General features: G+C 39.9%; 4 protein-coding genes across 5 annotated transcripts; all 4 read right to left on the bottom strand.

Moving 5' to 3' along the window:
• Positions 1 to 177: 177 nt before the first annotated feature.
• Positions 178 to 4,679, bottom strand: LOC128366764 (zinc finger protein 184-like). Its single transcript, XM_053327529.1, has 5 exons — positions 4,611 to 4,679; positions 3,764 to 3,952; positions 2,638 to 2,753; positions 2,238 to 2,381; positions 178 to 2,014 (listed from the first exon to the last, which is right to left on the bottom strand). Exons 2-5 carry the CDS (start codon positions 3,906 to 3,908, stop codon positions 1,169 to 1,171), a joined length of 1,251 nt encoding a protein of 416 aa, XP_053183504.1. The 5' UTR covers positions 3,909 to 3,952; positions 4,611 to 4,679; the 3' UTR covers positions 178 to 1,168.
• A 2,410-nt stretch (positions 4,680 to 7,089) lies between these two features.
• On the bottom strand, positions 7,090 to 14,395 carry LOC128366748 (uncharacterized). Of its 2 annotated transcripts, none has more exons than XM_053327508.1 (7): positions 11,391 to 14,395; positions 11,027 to 11,297; positions 10,301 to 10,489; positions 10,126 to 10,215; positions 9,587 to 9,764; positions 8,942 to 9,149; positions 7,090 to 8,844 (listed from the first exon to the last, which is right to left on the bottom strand). In XM_053327508.1, the coding sequence occupies exons 1-7, from the start codon at positions 14,358 to 14,360 to the stop codon at positions 7,567 to 7,569; spliced, it is 5,184 nt and encodes a 1,727-aa protein (XP_053183483.1). In that variant the 5' UTR covers positions 14,361 to 14,395; the 3' UTR covers positions 7,090 to 7,566. The 2 variants fall into 2 exon arrangements, with proteins under 2 accessions (XP_053183483.1, XP_053183482.1); XM_053327507.1 differs by having other exon boundaries at positions 9,587 to 9,773; positions 10,135 to 10,215.
• A 36-nt stretch (positions 14,396 to 14,431) lies between these two features.
• LOC128366827 (zinc finger protein 721-like) lies at positions 14,432 to 16,825 on the bottom strand. Its single transcript, XM_053327594.1, has 4 exons — positions 16,339 to 16,825; positions 15,128 to 15,637; positions 14,512 to 15,028; positions 14,432 to 14,444 (listed from the first exon to the last, which is right to left on the bottom strand). The coding sequence occupies exons 1-4, from the start codon at positions 16,823 to 16,825 to the stop codon at positions 14,432 to 14,434; spliced, it is 1,527 nt and encodes a 508-aa protein (XP_053183569.1).
• Positions 16,826 to 20,165: 3,340 nt separating this feature from the next.
• On the bottom strand, positions 20,166 to 21,686 carry LOC128366826 (zinc finger protein 16-like). The gene is made up of 2 exons (XM_053327593.1): positions 21,683 to 21,686; positions 20,166 to 21,484 (listed from the first exon to the last, which is right to left on the bottom strand). The coding sequence occupies exons 1-2, from the start codon at positions 21,684 to 21,686 to the stop codon at positions 20,166 to 20,168; spliced, it is 1,323 nt and encodes a 440-aa protein (XP_053183568.1).
• Positions 21,687 to 21,886: the final 200 nt, after the last annotated feature.

Genomic DNA, 21,886 nt, shown 5'->3' with positions numbered 1-21,886 from the left:
AGCTTATTTCAACATGGAATATTGACGACTTCAACACGTGTTTTATCCTAACAGCATCAAGTGGGTCTGGTTGTAAGAGTATAAATCATGTAACCAAAACACAGAATACAACACTATATGTTTGCATAAGTTTTTGATTAAGAAGAGAGACCAAAGACAAAAAGGCAATGATTTCTTCAGAAGCCTCCCTTGGGATAGCATGTTTTATTACATGTTTGCACTGTCCATACACATTGCAGTGGGGAGAGAAACAATCCAATTAGTGAATGACATTTGATATACACACTTCCTTATAAGGACTCAAAGGCATTTAAGATCTGTGAGTTCCCTTCAAGAAATATCTAAAGATGATTCATTCTAGTAAGTGAAAAAATAAAAAGGAGTACATTTTTACCATAAGAGAAATCAGGATTATAGTGGATCATTCCTACCCACATGCCAAATACTCCTCAATGAATCTGGAGCATTTAGCCCCACAAGTCTAAAGCAGAACATAATCGTGTTATTTTAAAATTCTTCCTCAATGAGACTTAATTTAGAAAGGAACATAATCAAAATATTAAGTGTAAAAAATACACGATATGAACCAGAAGCTGTACATTACACATTTCTTTTGACAAACTGTCTAAACATTCAAACATGGTATCTCTACTAGGCATCTAATTAGCTTCAAAATATGTACTCATCCAATCTGTTTAGGAAAAACAAGGAGAAAAAGAAAACAAACGTTTTTTCACCACAAACTGAGTTTAACAACTCAAGACACCAAGTAATAAAATCACACCACACGCATTTCATGCTTAAAAAACTGAAATAAATCATTTAAAATGTTAATCAAAACTGTTGAACATTTTTACAAATAAACTATGTTTTATGACAAAGGGTGTAATAGCTGGGTTTAACAACATTTGGTTAGTCAATTTAGGAGATGTGTCCATTTGCCCAAAATTTCAATAATTCATAATCAAACTCAACAATTATGTCATGTTAAAGGTCACAACTTTAAATCCAAAACTTTCTAAAATGTCATTTTCAAAACCATACCAAAGTCATCTGAAACCATCATCTGGAAAATCAGATATCCAATGTTAAAAGAAAAAAAGGACAATTCCTGACTAAAATCTTCAAAAAAAAAAACATACACTTCTGTCAGGTCCCCGTGCCTCAATTATCTCTTCGAACTTGGGTTTTCAGGATTTTCGTCTGGGTGGCTTTTCTGGTGAGCTTTCAAGGTACGCTCTCGGCCAAAGCTCTTCCCGCAGGTTGGGCAGGAGAAACGGCCGACAGCATGAGCCCGGGACATGTGGGCGTCTAGCTGCTCAGGACGGGCAAAACTCTCTTCACATTCTTCGCAGGGGTGGGCTTTCCGCGGGGTGTGCTTCTCTTTCTTGTGAGCACGAAGCTGAACCAAGCCGGGGAATGAGACGTCACATTCAGGACAGGGGTGCTGCCGGGACGTCACGGACTCTACTTTAGCTTTTTTCTCCTTTCCTGAACCTTCACTGTCACCTTCAGGGCTCTTCTTGTCTTCTGTTTCAGACTTTGCTGCTACTGCTTTAGAAATACGGCCACGCTTCACTCCACCTGCTTTTCCTTTTTCCTCTGCTGGGGTTTCTGCTGCCTCGGACACGCTGCTGGCATTCACTGCCTCCTCAGGTGCTTCTGCCTCATCCTTCTTTTTCCTCTTTCCCTTTTTCTCAGCACTTGCTGGCTCTTCAGTTTTGGCAGGCCGTCCACGTTTCTTGACAGGCGAAGCACTGCCGTTGCATTGCTGACCTTCAGGGTACTTCTCCTGGTGTGCCACCAGCTCTGCTTCTGTGTCAAAGCCCTGACTGCACTTCTTACAGCGATGGGTTTTGGTGGCCTCCTCCGGCTGCTCTGCAGTGTCTACCTCTGGGCGAGTATGCTGGGTGAGACGATGAGTACGCAGTAGCCCTGCACTCCTGAAGGTTTCATTGCAATCTTTACACACCAACTGTCTCTCTGGACACACCTGTCTTCTATGTGCCGTGAGCTGGGAAGACAAGAAATAAAAGGTTATATAGAAACCTGAGTGTAAACAAGAATGCTCAACATATAAAGTGAGACAGTTCATTTGGCAGAGGATTTTAAACTCTTCAAACATGCGGCCCAACTATGTTCTTTATATTGACAGTTTTACTTCGTTTCAATACTATAAGTAAATTATTCTAACATGTATTAATATTTCCTGTTATAGTTACTAATAGTTTACTCACTTCAGAGAATGTTTTAAAGCTCTCCTTGCAGTGGACACATTTGAAGGGCTTGTCATCCTTGCTGTGTGTTGGCTGATGCTGCGTCAGTTCCTCAGATGACAGAAATGTGCGGTCGCACACATAGCACGTGAACAATGTGTTTCCCTGTGAATGAATCAAAGAAGAGCCAAAGTTAAAACAATTCAGGGACAAGAAATGTGAGATAGTTCATTCAAATACCTTTCTTCACCAAGCACATACAAACAGCATACCATAGCAAGTAATATTACAGCAATAAGGGGGAAACATGCTTATGTAACTACTTGCATAATTTCAAGCAAAGCAAATTAAAAAGGGAAGTGAAAGATCAGACACAGCAAGACAGAGAGAGATCAATCGTATCATTCTAGGGAAAGCGTACCTGCTGAAGCTGTTGTTTATACTCTTCCCGGTGGCTCTTCTTCATGTGCCGTTCCTTGGCTTTGGCACTGCAGAATGTGATGAAGCACTGGAAACACTGCAGGTTTTCATGCTGGTCTGAGAGGACAGAAGAAAGAAAGGCAAGTTTTTCAGTTGCAGTCACCAATAGCGCTGCAATGATATATCTATTGGTTGCCATCTATTAAATTAATCAGCATGTTCTCTGATAATCAATTAATTTTTAGTTTTGAGTATTTTCTTTAAAGAAAATAATAAATCAAAATTCTCTGCAAAAGAAAGGGAAGAGGAAGAAAAGAGAAAGATACAAATATACAATGTATAACATAATGTTTATTCAATTTGTTTCTTCTTTGGCTCTCGCTCATCTTTCTCTTCCCTCTCTCTTTTACAATTCTAAATATGTATTTATTAATCTAATTGGAACTAGAGCTCGAAGCCAAATTTCACTGTCATCATGGTGGCCACCTGCTTTGCATGCAAAAATAAAACATGCAAAATCTTGAATATAGATTCAGTCTTTGATGATAGTAAACTAAATATCTTTGGACTTTGGACAACAAGACATTTGAAGAGCCTGGTGATATATAGACTAAATCAAAACAGTATATATTTACGATGATAAAAACTGAATATGGTACTGAGAATTAAGTTGTATATAATGTGTCTAAAAAGCAGAACTCTCTATGTGCCCAGCTGAGATCTGGAGGAAGTCTAGGAGAAGATAAAAGGGCAAAATATGTTCAATGTCTTTTCTGTGAACAGTTCATCTGGATTTTTTTTGTTTGTGTTGTGTCTTTTCTTCTTCCACTTGCCTCTGTATATGCTGTATGTATACTATATACCAGATGACGCTTGTTGTGTAAAATAGTGGTGTCTTGTAATGCCATGTGGGATTAGCCAAATGTTTGCAATGACACAGAAAAAAAAGAAAAAAAACTGAAGACACCACCTTAGGCTCTGGGAAACAGTGATCAACATCTTTCACTCTTTTCTATAGGACAAAACTAGAAATCCATGCATCAAGAAAAAAAAGTGACCGATTACTCAATAATGAGAATAATGGCAAGCTGCAGCCCTATGTTAAAAGTGAATGCTGTAGCACTTACAGGATTGAACAGCGGGTGCAGGAGGTCCATTCAAAGTGATGGGTTTGTATGGTTCGGCAGGCTTTTCAGGGGGAGCTTCTGGAGGTGGATCTGGCAGTCCCCGTCCCAACACGATCTCCTCTATGTTCAAAATCCCAGAGTCCATCCTGGGATACTGGGTGGTCTAAACAGGCACTCGGAACAATTTTCCTAGAGTAGATTAAGGTGCAAGACAGAAAAAAGGTCAAAAATATAGAAAGATTACACACCACCGACGTGATTCAACAGATATCCAACATGTTTAACAAGTGACATATAACCTGCTCTACTAACTGGAGTCAAGCAACTCACATCAAATTATTCATACGAACTGCATATTATTTAATCTATGCGTTGTTTAACCATTTGTTCAGTTTCATCACCGGAACCGCTCAAGTTTCAGCGCTTCTTGCTTTGAATTATACTGCCTCCGAGGCCGCTAGCTTAGGCTAACTAGCTCAATGTAGGCTTGCGAGCTATTCAGCTATTAATTAGTTTGCCAAATATAAAATGCGTTCTTGGTGTTAAAGTGTAATCGTTTGCAAAGGAAAGTAACAGCCCTGTGTCCATGGATGTGCACCTAAGCTAACATTAATCATTGTAAAGCGGCAGTAAATCGAGCGGGCTAGCGCTCGCCAGCTAGCTATACGTGTTAGCTAGTTAGCGCTAAAAACACTGGCTGCCATTCAAAGACAATATGATACTTTTCACAAGTTTTAACTCACTGTTTTGCACTTGTACGCATCTGATATTAATGTACGTCAATGTCTACGCGTAAAGTTCAGTGTTTAAGAAAAGAAAGGTGAAACTGAGTGGAGGTTTACGTTACCTCTGTCCGCTGTTTGAGTGTAGTTTGACTGAGAGAGAGTTGACCTCACAGACGTACAGCGGCTAGATCTGCTAGTGACAGCCGCTGGTACAACTAAGATGGCTGCCACAGAGTGCCCACGGTGTGCTTGACTGATGTCCAGGTGGAAACAAAACACGTAAAATGTCACAAAATCAGTCAGCAATGTCCCTCAGTAGTTGCTAGAGACAACCTTTTTTATTGTAGTGAGAGCAGGAAGAAACACAACAGGTTTTTTTTTTAATAGAATCACTTCAATGGTATACATTAGTATCATTATCATATATGGTTTGTTTTTTAAATGTTATCATACTTATCAATATGCTGCACAAAACAACATAGAGGACGAGGACACACAGTTTATGTGAACATAGATTACAACTACGCTGCTTTTCTATTCAGTCCGATTCTATAGTCGACCCCGTCACGTGATCCCAAACAACTTTATGAAAAGAAATGTCATATTTAATCACTTATTCAGTGTTGAGGAGTAACCAGTCTATGGGAGTAACAAGTTACATGTAACAGCGTTAAGTAGTTTAATTACAAAATAAATGTAACTGGAATCCGTTACAGTTACTGATTTTTTTAAAAATAATTAAACTACAATTATTCATGAACATGATGATTACCAAGGGGGTTACATCTGGAGTCAGACCTTTAAGACTTAGCAAAGGAAGAATTTTCCTCATTTTTAAGTATTTGATATGCTATTGTATTGCTGTTTTTAATTATTTGAAAACAATATTTTTTATATTTTGTAAATAAATCATGACGTGGTCTTAAATGTGGTCCATGAAAAAGACCTTAGAGTTACTTAGATTTTGGTGGACTTAATGGGTACATATCTACCCTAAAAGTTGAAAACATTTGTTAGAACATTAGAAAAGTAACTAAAAAGTAATCAAATGTAATAAGTTACATTACTTTGATGAAGAAATTGAAATAGTTGATTTATAACATTTTAAATAAGGTAACTAGTAATCTGTAACCTATTACATTTTCAAAGTAACCTTCCCAATCCTGCTTGTATTTTACTTGTTTGGTCTCTCTCCCTCCTCCAATACCATCCCATGCACTCCGTTATATTACATCTTCAACTGTAAACAGCACAAGACAAGGTAGAATTATTTTTTTCTTTGTTTGTTTCTAAGTTGTCTCAAAGTTTAAATGACCCATTTCTAACTTTTATTTCAGACCACCTGCTAGTAATATGCTCTCTATTCCTCTGTAGTGTTTGTCAGCACATATCACTGTATTATAACATACCCAATATGAGTGTTGTAGTCACTTTTAAATATATGTAGGCACAATATGTAAGCATTCTGCCATGTACATCCCATTATGTGTATTTGGCTTGCACTACTTTGTGAATATACTGCAAATCACTAAGTACAGACATGGTAGCCTACAGTATATTTAATAAACATTACAACTGCTATGATTAAGCCTTACCTGTAACTCAGTCTCTATGTACTGTTTTTAAGTTCTGTAACATTATATGTATGTATATTCTTTTTCATACAGACAGGTGACAAATGAAAGGAAACAACCATAAAGTGTCTTATTAAGGCGTTGGGACACCATATACCACCAGAAGAGTTTCAATGCATTTTGGCATTGATTCTCCAGTCTCTGATCTCTACTGGAGGGATGAACACCATTCTTCCAAAATATATTCCATCATTTGGTGTTTTGATGATGGTGGTGGAGAGCGCAGTCGAACACGTTGGTCCAAACCCCCCATATGTGTTTAACTGGGATGAGATCTGGTGACTGCGAAGGCCACAGTATATGAATGACATAATTGTAATACTCATCAAACTATTCATTGACCCATCATGCTGTATGGATGGGGGCACTGTGATCCTGGATGAAGACTACTCCCATCAGGATAGAAATGTTTCATCACAGGATACAACTGACTCAGTACAACTTTTGTACAACTTGTATGGATTTGCAGTGACCCTTTTTCCCTCTAAAGGGACAAACAGACCCAAACCATTCCAGCAGAATGCCCGCCACAGCATAACCAGATCCCCTCACTTTAGGGGTCAAACATTCAGAACTGCACCAGTTTTTCCTTTGTCACCAATTTGTAGTTTAATAATGAAAATCAATAAAGCACGAGTACCAAACCATAGGTTAATGTGTTCATGAACTATCATCTATGAATATTTGTCCATATTTAGTCCATAGGCCATTTACACAGAACAGATTTTGACATGTCAAAGTAGGAAAAGCCCAGGTGTGAATAGTAAAATTCATTATTGCTAAATTACATTTATCTGTTTCAATTTTAGGATCCAGCATTGTGCATGATGCCTCACTGTAATGGGTTACTGGGACACCTGAATACAACAAGGCCATCGTTCATGTAATTAATAATACCCGTATATTCCCTGCAATGACAATTCAAAATGTGAAAAGACATTATGTGCAAACATTGTCAGAAGTCATATACATTTTTAAAATCTGTCTTTTATTGTTTTCTGAAATTCAAATAAATAATGTTAAAATCCATAGAGCCAAAACAAGCTCTTCATGGAATGTAAATTAGGTCAGGCTAAAATAAATAGTAAAAAACATCATGGTGTCCGCAATGTCAAAATAATAATTTTCTCTTTCTTTGCAGCACAAAGTGTATGGCTATGACTCTTTTCACATATCTTTCTGAAGGCAAATTCATTTTTACACTTGCTCAATGACATCACAAGCCACATCACAAAGCATTTCATTTTTAGATATTGCAGCACAATTATCCTACAAAAGTGAGACACTGCCAGTGAAAGGCATCATGGAAAAGTTGTAAGGACAGAGGAAATCATACTACTTTTTGATAAGCTGGATTTACATTTAGATTCATCACCAAAAACACAGTTACATTCTGGATCAGAAAGCAAGATGTTAACAAAAAACGGGAAATCTGGTGTGAATGCTACTCTTTTCCCGAACTGCCTTGATTATGAAAATTTAAAAAGCAGTTGTGGTTGCGTGAGATGCAAAGAAAGACACAACATTTAAGGCATAGCACTCGAGATGTTCTCTGACAGTCCCCAAAGCGGCACCTGCCCCCTTCTCCCTCCCCGAGCTGTTCTGGCCAGTGGCCCAAACCATCGTACCGTGTGGCTGCATCTGGGAGAGGACTTTCCTCTGACAGACTGGGATTGGGGGTTTCACTTGTTGTATGAGCATTCTCTGTAGGGGGTTGAGGTGGAAGTGAGTCCTGGGTGTCTGAGCCGCTGGAGAGGATCAAAGCTTTTGACACCTCCAATCTGAAGGCCATGAGTGTCAAAGGTGCAGATGCTGCCCTGTGATCCTGTCTGTACAGGAGCCAGGAGTTGACCAAAGCCAGATCTGTGAGGTACCAGAGCACTGCTTGAGGCCAGCAAGTTGGAGTGGAGGCAGTGAGAGGGATAGAGTAAAGGTTTTGCAAATCTCTGTTGAGACGAGCCGACATCTGGGCCTTCTCAAAGTTGTCAATCAGAGAGGCAATGTTTCTCTGACCATGTCCAGCAGTAGAAAGTATGAACCCACAGTGTGATCTGCGTAACATTAGCTTCCCATTTGAGCTTACAAACTCATCCCCAATCTGTCCTCTTTCTCCTCCCACCCTGCCTGCACCATGGATTCCAGCGACTAACAGGCGTTCGAGCATTGCAGGGGTGGAAAGTTCCTGCTTGCACAGGAACACCATACTACCTTTTGGGACCATTTTTTCTACAGCATTTTCTTTGTCTGACAGATCCAGTTTAAGATCCACATGTAAGAGTAAACCCCCAAATCCAATTAATGTAGTGCAGTAGAGAGACAGCTTGTTATTGTACATCTTGCCAGTCAAATGAAGTGGATACTGATCAACTGCAGAATCACCCTCTCGTCTTAAAGACTGGCACCCCTCTAAGAAGCGGCCCAACAATGGCTGAACCTTCCACAAGGGATCCTTCTGTTTTTTTGAACTGTTCAGGACATTCAGTGTATTCCCCTGGCAATGCCGGTCACCATCACTTTGCCTGCTTGTGAAAGTTTTACCTTGATGTGCATCTTGAAAGTCATTATCATTCATTTCTTCTCCAACATTACTGTTGGCTGATGTCTTTGCAGGAGAAGCTAGCTTCAACACGCCTGACAGCTCAAGGAACCGGGAAAGTGGCATGGCTTCAGCAATCAAGGGCACTTTAGTCAATTCCTCCCAGTAGAGCTTGGGACAGGGAAACTGAGAGAAAGAGGCCGATAAATAAAAACATTAGTGGCTTTGCAATCTAACCAACAGAGCAATGTAAACAAAAAGTGGATCACACAGAAACTCAAACCTTTAAAGTTCCCATTGCAATGTGGATCCCAACAAACTGCGCCACCTCTCTGGCTGTGACAGGGATAGGCATGCTGGACATTTTGTCTGTGCAGTGGGCAATTTCTACCCAGGTATCCCAATCAAAATACTTGGAAAAGTAATCAATGGGCTCTCTGATCCTGCTCTCCTGTCCTGAAGTGTGGAGCTGGCTGGATGAAGTTGGTAACCTAGAGAATAAGTTAAAAAAAACAAAACCAAAACATCAGTGCGTGTGGCAAAAATATCATACATATCAGCAAAGACTTTGAATTAGATTTACATGGACACCACCAATCAATTTGCATATTCTTAAATGCATTTCTTGTACATTTCTGCAATTGTGGATACCATTAATATTTTAGAAACTTTAGGCAATTGGCTACAAATTAAAATACGGTTGGGTGAGGCTGAATGTTGCTTGTTTGTAGAACAAGTAAATAAACTGTATCATTAATGCATTATTACACTTGTTACCAGCAGTGTGTGAACACAATATCAGTTAATTGGGATTCATACATTTCTTCTCATTGTGTCCAAGATTATTTAATTCTAATCAAATAAAACATAAAAACACATCAAACATGTTTTTAGTATTTTACTGTGAGGAAATGAGGATGCACTTTACGTTTGTGAAGTTTCATCTGGCTGTTGTGAGCTGTTTTTTTGGTTCTTGTAGAAATAGGCCATTGCTTCTGCTTCTGAGTAGATGTGAGGATTAGACAATTCAAAACTTCCAGTGTCCTCCTCATCAGAACTCTGGAGAAGAAAGCTCTGCAGGTCTGGTGGATGCTGCCATTCAGCGTCTGCTTCAGCTGAAAGATGAATGATTACATGTAATCTATATTCAACAATTTTGATAAATAAGCTTTAAGTCAATCAGTGGAGTTTTTTACTACTAGTAGCAGAACGGAAAAGTGCACGTGCATGAGGACACACATGGCAATGATGCAGCAATGTCAAAGCAAATGTAAGCAAGGAGACTGCTAGACTACCAACATGGACGTAAACATTACAGGATTTAAAAAACAACACATTTGATAGACCTCAAGGGGACACACACAGGTAAGCAACACTGAATGTTAACAGTAACTTCATTTAAAGAAAAGTCCACAGTGGCCTTTTAATAAAACAGTAGTATTGGTCATTGTCAAATAGAAAACACACCTTCCCCACCTGCAAAGTTATCACCTGGTTCTGTCATTTGTCTTCTCACTCTTGTATCCTGGTCTTCTCGTGTGACATGATTCCCTTCATCTGTTGGTAACATAATCAACATTTAAAAAACACTCTTATGATCTTAAATTCACTGGGAATACAAATGAAAACAGCAAGAACTCACGTAAAATACAATCTGCTGTTTGATCTTCTGTCTGTTGGGCATCAGTGGATGCCTCAGTGGTTAAACTTCCATTGTTAGTTTGAGTAGCTCCCAGCAGAACCTCTCTTTCTTCTTCCTTCACTGGATAGAAGATACACTGGTTGGCATTGAAGTCAGGGGTAACACAACATGTCTCTCCAATCTCCATTACTGAAAGCAAAAAGCAAAAAGCAAAAACCATTATTCGTCCATCAAGTTAAGTCCTAAGAAGCTGTTCAGAATCCAAACCACATTAATGATTATTTAAACTGCATAATTATTTTGACTGTATCTATTCTATAAACTACAGTGGATTAAAGGAGAAGTTTAACATTTTGGGATACCACTCTCATGTCTGTGGGTTATAGAATTTAGAGCCAGGAAGTATTTAGCTTAGCTTAGTATAAAGATTAGAGGTAGCTAGCCTTGCTGCTTCCAAAGTTAAAAAATCTATCAGCACCTCTAAAGCTTCCTAATTAATACAATGCATCTTCGTGAAATAAACATGCCCATTTGTGGTATCAAAGAGAAATATGTTATACAGTTTATCCATTTGGCCAGTACCTCTGTGTTGCATGTTCGGGGTGAACCAGGGTACCGTAGTTGTTTCCCACTGATTCCAGTCTTTATGCCAAACTAAGATAATCCCCTTCTGGAAATGTTGAAGCATTACTTTAAAATCTAACTACAGTACGCACTAGTACTTACATGGACTGGCTGGGTTTTCAATGTTTATTTGCTCCACGTTCCATCGGATGTGTCTGCAGCCCTGTGTGTCCTGAGCATCATTCAGTATGAGGCTATTCTCTTCCTTCACCAGAACAGTCCTTATATCACGATGGGGCTGTGGCTGCACAGTTGCACTTTGTTTATCTTGACAAGTTGGTGCAACTGGAGGTGGATCTGAGATGTTCTCTTCAACTTTGATCTCCTGGCTCCCAAGGCCTTGTACTTCATTCTCTCCAATGCGGTCCAAACCCTGGAATTAAAATAACTTATCTACTCTGATCTTGAATTTATTACCATTACCATCATTACCATATGGTATTTATTAATACAATTAGTATCTCACCTGTCTTTGATTGTTCCTTGCGGTCATCAAGCACTGCCCATTGTCAGCCATCGCTCTTTGGCTAGAGGTAAGGAACTTCTCAAGTATGATGACTGGAGATTGGTCAGCAAACCCATTATGCTCCTCCTCTCCTCTTTGCAGTCCTCTTTCATTCATTACCTCCTCAACATTTGTGGTAACAGACTCCAACTCAAACACAACTTGCTCTTCAGGAGATCTTTCTAACGTAGAAGGCATGGCCGGCAAAGATGTGATGGGAAAAGTACCTTCATTAGCATCAAATTCAGGACTGATCTCTGGCTGCAAAGTCTGTATACTGGTCTCACCTTCTGCATTTGTTTCTGAATCAGAGGCAACAGCATGTTTTTCAAAAACTACATGACAATCATCCTGTTCTTTCTCTGATTCTGTTCCTCTGATGGCATCTGTAGCTAAAACTTTCCTTGAGATCACACCCCTCTTTGGATGTCCCGTTCCTCGCATCCTACCCCTTGTAGCGTTCCTTGTTGCAGCTCCTTTGCCTCCTTTTTTCTTCTGTACAAGCACCTCTTCCTCCTCTTCCTTGATCTCTACTTGTTGCGTGGCACATGACACAGTATGCGAAGACCGACTTTTTTCAGTTGGTTCATTATCAACTTGATCAGGAGGTGTGTTCAGGAGTGTTCCAGTGCTTACATTACAGGTTCCATTTAATCCATTTTGGGAAACGTTCTCTTGAGGTGAGCCTATATCGTCTCTTTCATTATGCTCGCCAACAGTGACTAAATCTACCTCAAGAAGTAAATCCTCCTTGATGTCTTCATCCGTTGTAGCCTGGACTTCAGATTCTGAACTGGGATTCTTCAGGGTACCTTCTTCTTGCTTGTCCGCATCTAACACCAAAGGCTCTCCTGCCTCAAGATTCTTCGTCTGGGAAGAGGTATTTAAATGGGATTCAGATGAGGTATTTTTAATTTGATCAGAGATTGAGGGAATGTTAGATAAGGTATGCGACTGACTATCTGTTCCAGTCTTAACTCCACCCTTGTTTTCATATCCAATAATTTCCAGATCGGTAGGTGGAACAGGTAAAGATGGAGATGGAATCAAAGCAGGAAAAGAGACACTTCGGTCTCTGTCTTCTAATGCCATCTCCCCCATCTCAGGCTCAGTATCCCAGCCTGTAGCAGCAGTCATTACCCCAATGACCCCACCATGCTTCTTTGGAAGCTGATTAAGATCTAACCTAGAGACCCCTTCAAAGATGTTACCATTGGTGTAAGTGAGACCAGGACTCTCTACAATATGCACTGTTACCTTATGCTTCTGAAGAGACGAAACTTCACTAAATCTTTCCCCACAGTTCTTACACTCTAAGGCACGCTTGGAGTGAGAGGAGGTTATCACTCCTTCTGTTTCCACTTTCGAGGAGGCTTTACGTTTCCGGGTGGTCTTTGGCTCGATGGGCAGAGTTTCAGGAGGTTGTTGGGGCGCCTGTAGAGAGGAGAGTAATGAAAGAGCTTTCTGGTTCTTTTTGGGTCTCCCTCCTTTTTTCTTACCTTCAGTTGTGAGATTATCTGCAGACTCATTTGTTGTATGTGGAGATATTGGGGAATCATGAGGTGAAGCTTCTTGAGCCTGCCCTGGTGCCTTTAAAGGGTCTAACTTGTGAACTTTCAGCTGAGGCTGTTTATGACCTTTCAGCAGAAGGAGTGAATCTTGTGTTATATGTGGGCCAGGTGTGTCTGCTGAGGCAGTGCTAGTTTTTGTACCAATTTTTGCGTCCTTCTTTCGCTCTTTCCTTGTCATCTTCCCATTGTTTGCATTTTTGGACCGACCTTTTTGCATTATTTTTGATTGTTTTTTCTTTTTAAATACAGGTGAGTCCACACCCTTGTTCTCACTTACGGGCTGAACATCATCCCCAGCCACATCCACATCTTCTTGCTTTTTCATTTTATTTTTTCTTGTATCCTCTTTGATTTGGGGCACACGTGGGTCCTGGGTTAATGAAGGTGATTTTATTTCAGTTGTCGATACTGAATGCCCTGCTTTCTTGTCTTTTTTCCCTTTTCTTCCTTTTTTCTGAGAGGACACCTTTTTATCGGAGAGATTTGTTGTTGTACCTCTGGTCACTTCTTCCTGGATTGACTGGCGTTGCTGTGATTGCTTCTTCTGTTTTTTATTTTTTCTCTCTTTACTTTGCGGGCCAAACTTAACAACAAGATGAGATCTTTTTGTTCTTTGGCGTTTGGCAGGTTTGGCACCAATTTGTAAATCCTCATTTTGTATGGAGCCTATGAGTTCTTGCATATACCCTTGAAAGATAAATGCCCTTGCTGGCTTTCTTTTCCGTACTTTCACCAGTTCTTGAGCTGACATTACATTTACTGGTAACTCTGAGATCTGTGGCACCTCCTTGGTCTCTAATTGTGATGAGACCATCTCTTTAGGAAATGGGATCTTTACTTCAGACAGGTTCTCCACCTGTTCCTGACTGTTCCTTCTCTCTACCAGCAATTCCTCAGATGGTTCTTGTGCAGTCTTTTCTGTTGACTCTTGTGGCGTGGCACTGTTTGTCAATGAGTGGGCCTGATCTAGACTTACTATTTGCATCTGGGAATCTGCTTCGTCTTTGAGATTAGTTTCAGATTCATTTGGAGTTTGTCTAGGTGTGTCCGATTGAACAAAAGGGCAAGTAGGAAGCTCGTGTTGTTCTGTTTGTAAAGGTGTCATTTCCAGCTCAACTGTAGGCATAAATGGTGGGTCTGACAGGCTGGGCTCCTGCTCGTGTACTATAGTGTGATCAGGAGTCTTTTTCAGTTCAGTAGTTGGTACAAATAAGGTGGATGGGATTTCGTTTGGTTGCATATTTTGGGACTGTTCAAGCTCCACAGTTGGTATCAAGGTGGGGGTAAGTTCTAATATGACAGTTTGCTCAAGGTTTTGTTTGAAGTCAGCTCCGTCATTATGACAAATCCCTTGATCCATGGGAACAGAATGAATTGCATTAATCTCAGGCTGTTGAAGAATTTGATGCATCATCTCTCCCTCAGGTCTCTCTATTTGTTCACTCTGAACAAGGGTTAGCTCAATGTTTTCACCTGCTGCTATGTGAGAACCTAAAGATAGGTTTTCCAACTGTCCATCTGGAGTAATTGGTTCAAGTATGATTGTTTGCTCCATTGGATCACATGTGTTTGAAAAATCCAGTTCTACTACCTTCTGTTCTATCTGTTTTAGTCCTGTAAAATCTATCTGGGGTGGATTCAAATTCGAAGATACTGGTTCTGAATGTTCTGGTACCTGCTGCACTTCCAATGGGGGGGCATGCAGTGGCACCTGCCCCAATATGACAACCTGGTTCACTTTCTGCACATTTCCCAAAGATTCAATTAGCCTGCGAATCTGCTCTGTGTCGATATCAGCATCAACTTTTTGGAGAGGTCCATTGGGTTCCACTTGTAGTAGTGCCGGTTGGCAAATTGATATAGGAGTTATGATTGGAGTATTTGGTTTCACTTGCTGCCCAGCTGGAAGGGTGTTACTGGATGCTGCAGGTAACATATTGTGCTTGGTTTTCATGTGATGTAGCCGTGTTTTGGTAGTCTTGAAAGTGGCCTTGCATACAGGACAGGGGTACTTAACTGTAGAAGCACCTAGAGATAATAAAGGAAGAATGTTGTGATATTCTGTAGTATACCATAAAAAGCACATTTTCTACAATGTGAAAGACATAATTGATCTATTTTTCTTACCATCATTTTTCTTCAGCCGTGCTTTGGATGTGGTGTCACCCTTCTCTTCAACTCCCTCTGGCAAATGTGACAGTATATGTTTCTGCAAAGCTTTGGACATGCTGAACCTCTTCCCACACTCCTTGCAAACATAAGGCCTCTCTCCAGTGTGTGTGCGGCGGTGGTACTTAAGCAACGTCAGGGTTTTGCATGGTTTGCCACAGTCCGTGCAGGCATAACCATCCTGGCCGAAATGAATTTTTTTATGGAGGGTGAGCTCTGACGATTTGTTGAATGCTTGGCTACAGATTGGACATTTGAAGGGTTTCTTCTCTATGTGGGCTTTCTGGTGGGCCATGAGTTCTGTGGAGTTTGTGAAATGGCGATCACAAACATAGCAGGCAAAGAGTGCGTTTCTCAGTATGCATTGCTCATATTCTGCTGGGTGGCTTAACTTCAAGTGACGCTCTTTGCTTTTGTGATCACTGAAGATTATGTGGCACTCCATACACTGCAGGGAGAGCTGAGACGCTAGAGGGAAACAGGGCAGCAAATGGAGAAAGTTTACATCTAACATGTGTCAACATTCTTAGAACTGAGATGTATTCATAGAAAGTGTAAAGGCTGAGGAGCAAAAGGAATATTGTGCTTCTGGAGTAAAATACAGTTATATCTACTTAGGTCACTAGTGGCCTCGAGAGTTAAGAAAACAGAAAGTCTCATTATTACAAGCACAAAGCTAATAGAGGTTTGTCTGGGCATGTAATTAGTCAAAGGAGACTGTTAATAATGGCTCAATAATTGCCCGTTATTGATGGAGTAGCATGGGGAAGCAGTTATAGGGATTTTTAATAATGCTCATTTCCCCAGTGTGATTGTGCAAAGGTAATTTACATCTTCCACAACTTCCGCTAGGCTGCAAAATAATACATTGAAGATATGAAAGCTGGAATAACGTGGACACCTACAAAGCCGCTATGAATATTCATATTTACATTTTTTTTAATTGAACTTACTTAATAATGATATGTTGGCTGATAGCTATTTTTTTCTTATTTCAATTAGATTTTTTTAAGGAACTGTACTGAGTGGGAGTTCAAGTGTTAATATACTTAAATTCTCCTTCAAGGAGGTTGTAATCCTGAATTCTAATCAAACACAGAGCAGGTCTTTCGATCTGAACCTGGTTAAAGAGAGAACAGAAATACACAAATATAAGCTTAATTACTTACATGTAAGAGGAATAACGAGTGGTTTTGACATGTCCATCTTCAGAGGATCTATCATGGCCTTCTTGGACGGAACATATTTCCTACCATCACGTACAACTTTATCCTGTTTCTTTGCATTTTGCACCTCACTTCCAGGATTTGTATTTGTATCAGCTCGTGGTTCTGTGGGGGCACTTGGCTTTGAACCCGAGTCAGTCTCCACCTCTCCGGTGTTGCCAGTGGGCTCAGCCAGTGACTGAACGGCAGACTTATTCACCACAGCTTGTGTGACTGCCACACTTGTAGGTGTTTCTACTCTTTGTTCATTTTCATGTGGTGTGATGACTGTTTCATTGTTAAAAGGAGCAGCTGATTTACTGTCTTCTTCTTGTGCATCTGGTTCACTCTGTGTTGGACAGGTCTCATCAGTCTTGCTGTTCAGTGGTTGCTCCATGGTTGCTGTGGTCACAGGGTTTGGCCCGTTGTTCATCTTGGTTGGACTCTGCATGGCTCCCTGCCTCGTATTTTCTCAGATGTTGTTCAGAGGTCTCTGTGAATTGGGTCCCCCACAGAAACAAATAATGACTGTTAATTACAGGCAACTAGGCTACACATATATGAACACACACTGACATACAATACAAACTAAACACGTTCCTTTTTATCATTCATCATGACTGAAGGACCTAGACATGTTGATTTTTAAAAAACAGTGCAAAGCATCTTTGTTATCCATATGTCGACAGCTGGGAGAGCTGATGAATGGGCTTAAAACATTTGTATCACAAAGGAAGACCGATGTACATGGAGGGCAGCTGCTGGAGGCTGTAGCATGACCCAAATTCAACATTTACATGTGCATTCACAGAGTGCGGGGACATACTTTTAATATACTGAGATTTTTCTTGAACAGTCCCTCCATAATAATCACAGATAATGGTAGCCTGGTTAGCGTAAATTCACCGATTTGCGGTAGAATCAGGCTGCAAATATTTGTAATTGCGCCATGCTACGACGCCACGGACGCTAAATATTCACTCATTTCCAGCGTCCAGCCGGTCACACACACGGTCACATGTATATATGTATGCAGGAAGATGTCGATATGAAGTTACCTGGGCTGACTTGTCCGCCCAAACATCTTCGCGTCGTCTTGCACAAAGCAAACATAGAGGAGATGCAGACATCGTGACGTCACGCCTGACGAGCCTTGCAGAGGGCTCATGGGAAGTGTGGTTTCTCCTGGTCAGCTGTCCACTGACCTCCCAAACCACCAATGATGTGATTTGCGATAGATGGAATGAATATTTTTACATCATTAATCTCATTTTAGTGGATAAACTTATTAACATTTTTGCAGGCATCTTAAACAAACAAAGACGTTATCCCAAATCTCTAGAGGAGGAACAAGTCCCCACCTACTCCTCTCTGCATCAACGGGAGCGCTGTACAAATTGTGGGACAGTACAAGTACCTGGGCGCTCTACTGAACAAAAAGTGAGTGGTCATCAAACACAGAGGCTGTGTACAAGAAGGCCGTAAGCCGGCTGTATTTCCTGAGGAGGCTTAGGTCCTTCAATGTTTGCAGCAAGATGCTCAACATATTTTATCAGACTGTTTAATTGTGGCTAGCACTCTTTTCTTTCCTACCACCCATCCCCTCCATAAAACACTGGAAAATCTCAGGAGCTAATTCAGCAACAGATTCAGACTCCCCCGCTGCTCAAGAGAATGCTACAAAAGATCCTTCCTACCCACTACAATAAAAATGTACAATGCCTCACTTACATAATGCACCCTGAACCTAACTATTTTACATGCACTTTTACCAATGTATTTATTGTGCCTTTTACATGCACTTTTATCCATATACTCACTGTGCTTTTATACTGGGTTCTAGCAATGCTGAGGGTGGGAGGGTGTGTTTTTATGTATTCTTAGGTATTTTGTGTGATTTCTCTGTTTGTTGTCTTTGTGGCATGTATTGTTGTATTGTGAGTGAGTGAGTGAGTGTGAGTGAGGTCTGTCTGTCTGTCTAATGATATGCAGGCCAGGACAATATTTCATCTAAAATGTGATTTTAGATATATTTTGACACATGATGAAATTAACAAATAGTGCACCTCCTGCAATTTGAAAATTGCAGAGAGCCATATTACAATTACATAAAATATCAAGTAATTGTTCAGCCCTACCAAAAACATTTAACATATACTTAACCTATATAAACCAAGTTAGAATTTAATTATTTTACTATATTCACAGGTTGGGTCAATTAAAACAGTAATTTTGTGTTACAAATTCAACAGACTACAGTTGAAGCAAATAATTTGCCTTCAGCTTTATACTTTTCAGCAGGGTTAGGGTTATTTAACAGTAAGAAGCAGAGTTGTAGACTTAAGTTGAGCTTGATTTAAAAACAGTCTTGGAAAGAGGTGAGGTCATTGTACTTCATACAATACATATTTTCAAAATGTAGAGGCGTTTCTAAAAAACTTAATTCAGCAATGGAATGGTGGAATTTCTATTGCCCAGCCACATTTATTGAAATCTTCATGCAAAACTTAAAAACACCAAACAAGTTAGAGTACTAAGGCTGAATCTCAAACTAATGTGACATGATAGAGCTGAATGAACTCTCCATAAAACCCTGGTCAAAGTAAAGCATTATAGCCAGTTGGTGGTGCTGTTGCACCTTATTATCTTCACTGTGTTCATCTGTAAAATTTCATTACAGTACCTGCACATATACATCAGTTAACAATTAAAATTCAATGAACACACTACACTGCACCATTACTTCTAGAAATGTTCATATATCAGTATTTCTCATAAAATATGCAAGCATTTACTGACTCACTTACTGTTTGGCCTGTTCTGTTGTCCACCAGCTTTAAAATGATAGATTAAAGACTTGTCTCATTGATAATCATTGATTTGACTTGCTTTTAAATTCCACTGATTTCAATAGCACGTGCATCGCATCTATTGCATAAAGTTAAAAAAAACAAATTAGAAACAGCTGTGTATGATCCATGTATAAACTAAATACAAAATAATAATAATATATGAGACTGCATCGAGTCCTGAGCTCCATCTGCTCCTACAACTGTTTGAGTACCTCAGCCATAAAAATACAAACACCATTCAAATTTCAAACTGCTGAGTCCCATGTACTGATATAAAGCTTACAGTAATGGTTTAAATAACTTATATCAGAGTTATGAAATGCATGGCAGTCCTGAGGAGCCCCATACACTGTTTCTGTAATTCAGCAAAAAAAAAAATGTAGTACTACTTTTGAATTTCTCAGCTCTTGCTGTATGCAGACCAAAAAGGTCTTCTAACATCTTTCCTAACATGCATTATAAAACTGTTCTGAAACATCTTAAAGTAAAGCAGTTGTGCAAAATCAGTTTTGCAAAAATCAACGTCATGTACAAAACAGCTTAAAGCAAGAACACACCGATTTTTCATTTTACATATATTTTATTAAGTTTATCAAGTAAAAAGAGGTAACTTGAATGTCCCTTTGGTTCATTGAAATGTTTTGTTTCATCAACTTTTCCTCTCAATTCATATACCAGCAGATGTTACTTCTATCCTTAATGTGGTACAGCAAAATGTACAATTGACTTTCAAAACTCTACAGGAAGAAATAACTCTTCAACACTTGTTGTTTGTTTTTTTTCCTTCTTTTTAAAAAAAATACCCTTAGGTGTCAGAAATGTGAAAAATAACAGGATATAAGCTAATCACTACCCCAATTTGAGAAAAAAAATCATTATTGAGGCAGAAAGGTGGTGAGAAAGGCATAGTTACGAGAAAATAAATGCTTCTGTGAGCCTTCATCCTTCAATGTAACCCTGTGGTATAGGCAGCTCTCCAGTAGCATGTTTTATATAATGCAGATGCAGCTTTTCCACATCATCAAAGCCCATATCACAGTCCATACACTCCCATTCCCAATACTTGTGCTCTCTGTGCATCTTTGTTTCTTGGGTCTCACTCCCATCAAGCTCAGCTCCTGTTTCTAGTCGAACAGTTTCTGTGTTAACTTCATCAGGGTGATCCAATCCAGGAAAAGCTGTTAGTTTTGAGAGCTTGTAGTGGTGCACGGGTTCTCCACAATCTGACTCGTCGGAATTAGCTTGATCCTCAAACTCAGCATCCTCACATGGAGTTTCACTTGTCGTCACATTATCTTCCACTTCTGGTGGCATTTCAGCGCACTTTTCCATTTCTGGCTCCTCTTTAACACTAGTGAGAAAAAATCTTCTCCTTTTAATCATTTGCTTCATTCTGTTTGCAGAACTCTTGAAACTGCTGGACATGCCATAAACCCTGAGATGCCTTTTTCGATGTGAAACAAGACTTTTGGGATTGGAGAAGCTCATCCCGCAGAATGCACACTGGAAAGGCTTTGATCCACCATGGATGCTATAGTGATTTCTAAGCTGAGAGGACATGCGGAAACTTTTGTTGCAAATGTTGCACTCGAATTTCTTCAGATTGTGATTTTGCAGGTGTCTATCAAGTGACTCTTCGTCTCTGAAGCCTTTGGCACAGCTTAAACACCAAAATGGTTTCTGCTTATGGTTATCCATATGAGCCATCCATGCTTCTATGGAACGGAAGTGTCTGTTACACTGATCACATCTGGGAGTGTTGGGTTCAAGTGGTTCTTCTGGGTTGTGAATTCTCATGTGACCAATTAGCCGAGCTTGCCTGATGAACGTCATCCCACACTCTGAGCACTCGTACTTGTGCAGACTTGAACCCATTTTTGGTTCAGGAGTTGGGTTTTCATGCAGCTGCTGGTGCTTTCTGAATGAAACCATATATGTATAAACCTTACCACAGACCAAGCAAGTATAACCCTTTTGAAGTTCGTTCTTCATAGAGGTTTTGGCAATTGCATCGCCTTGTGTAAAGCCTGAAAGTTTTGTTTGCAACGAACTGCTCATGTCACACCAATCTGCATCCTCACCCTGGTCTAAAACTCTCCCAGTAGGACTCCTGTTGTCTCCAGTCTGAGCTGCTTCTTCTTCCTCCTCCTCTTCCTCTTCCTCCTCTTTCAGGGCATGCTGGTGCAGGTGAGCCTTGAAGAGCTCAGAGCTTGTAAACTTCATTCCACAATCCTGACACACTATTTTGCGCTGTTGCACTGCAAAAAAGAAAAAGACAAAACAGATATTTAGATATTTTATAAGCAGGAAATTCATATACATTAAAAAAAGTATAAGTTATTAAAAGGTATCGAAAATATAATAACATAACATCTGATTTCATTAAAAATAAACGTCCCAGCTGATAGGTTGCAGTCTGCTAACAGGTAGAGAAAGCCTGGCAATGACTAAGTTACCCATGTTTAATTGCAGCAGGTAAAACAAACTTACAAGACTGAGTTGTAGCTCTTCTCTTCGTTCACAGATGGGGGGTCAATATCAGTCAAGAATAAAACATCTTAATCTTCATGAAATGCTTTGATTAGAACAATGCACATTAAACTCTTTTTTCCCCCTTTCATGTTCGTAAAGGTCATTCATCCTATACTGTGCAAGAATCA

Source organism: Scomber japonicus, chromosome 10 (assembly GCF_027409825.1).
Source record: "Scomber japonicus isolate fScoJap1 chromosome 10, fScoJap1.pri, whole genome shotgun sequence".
NCBI lineage: Eukaryota > Metazoa > Chordata > Actinopteri > Scombriformes > Scombridae > Scomber > Scomber japonicus.
Note: the sequence above shows the minus strand (reverse complement) of the source record. Positions and strands in the feature narration are given on the sequence as shown.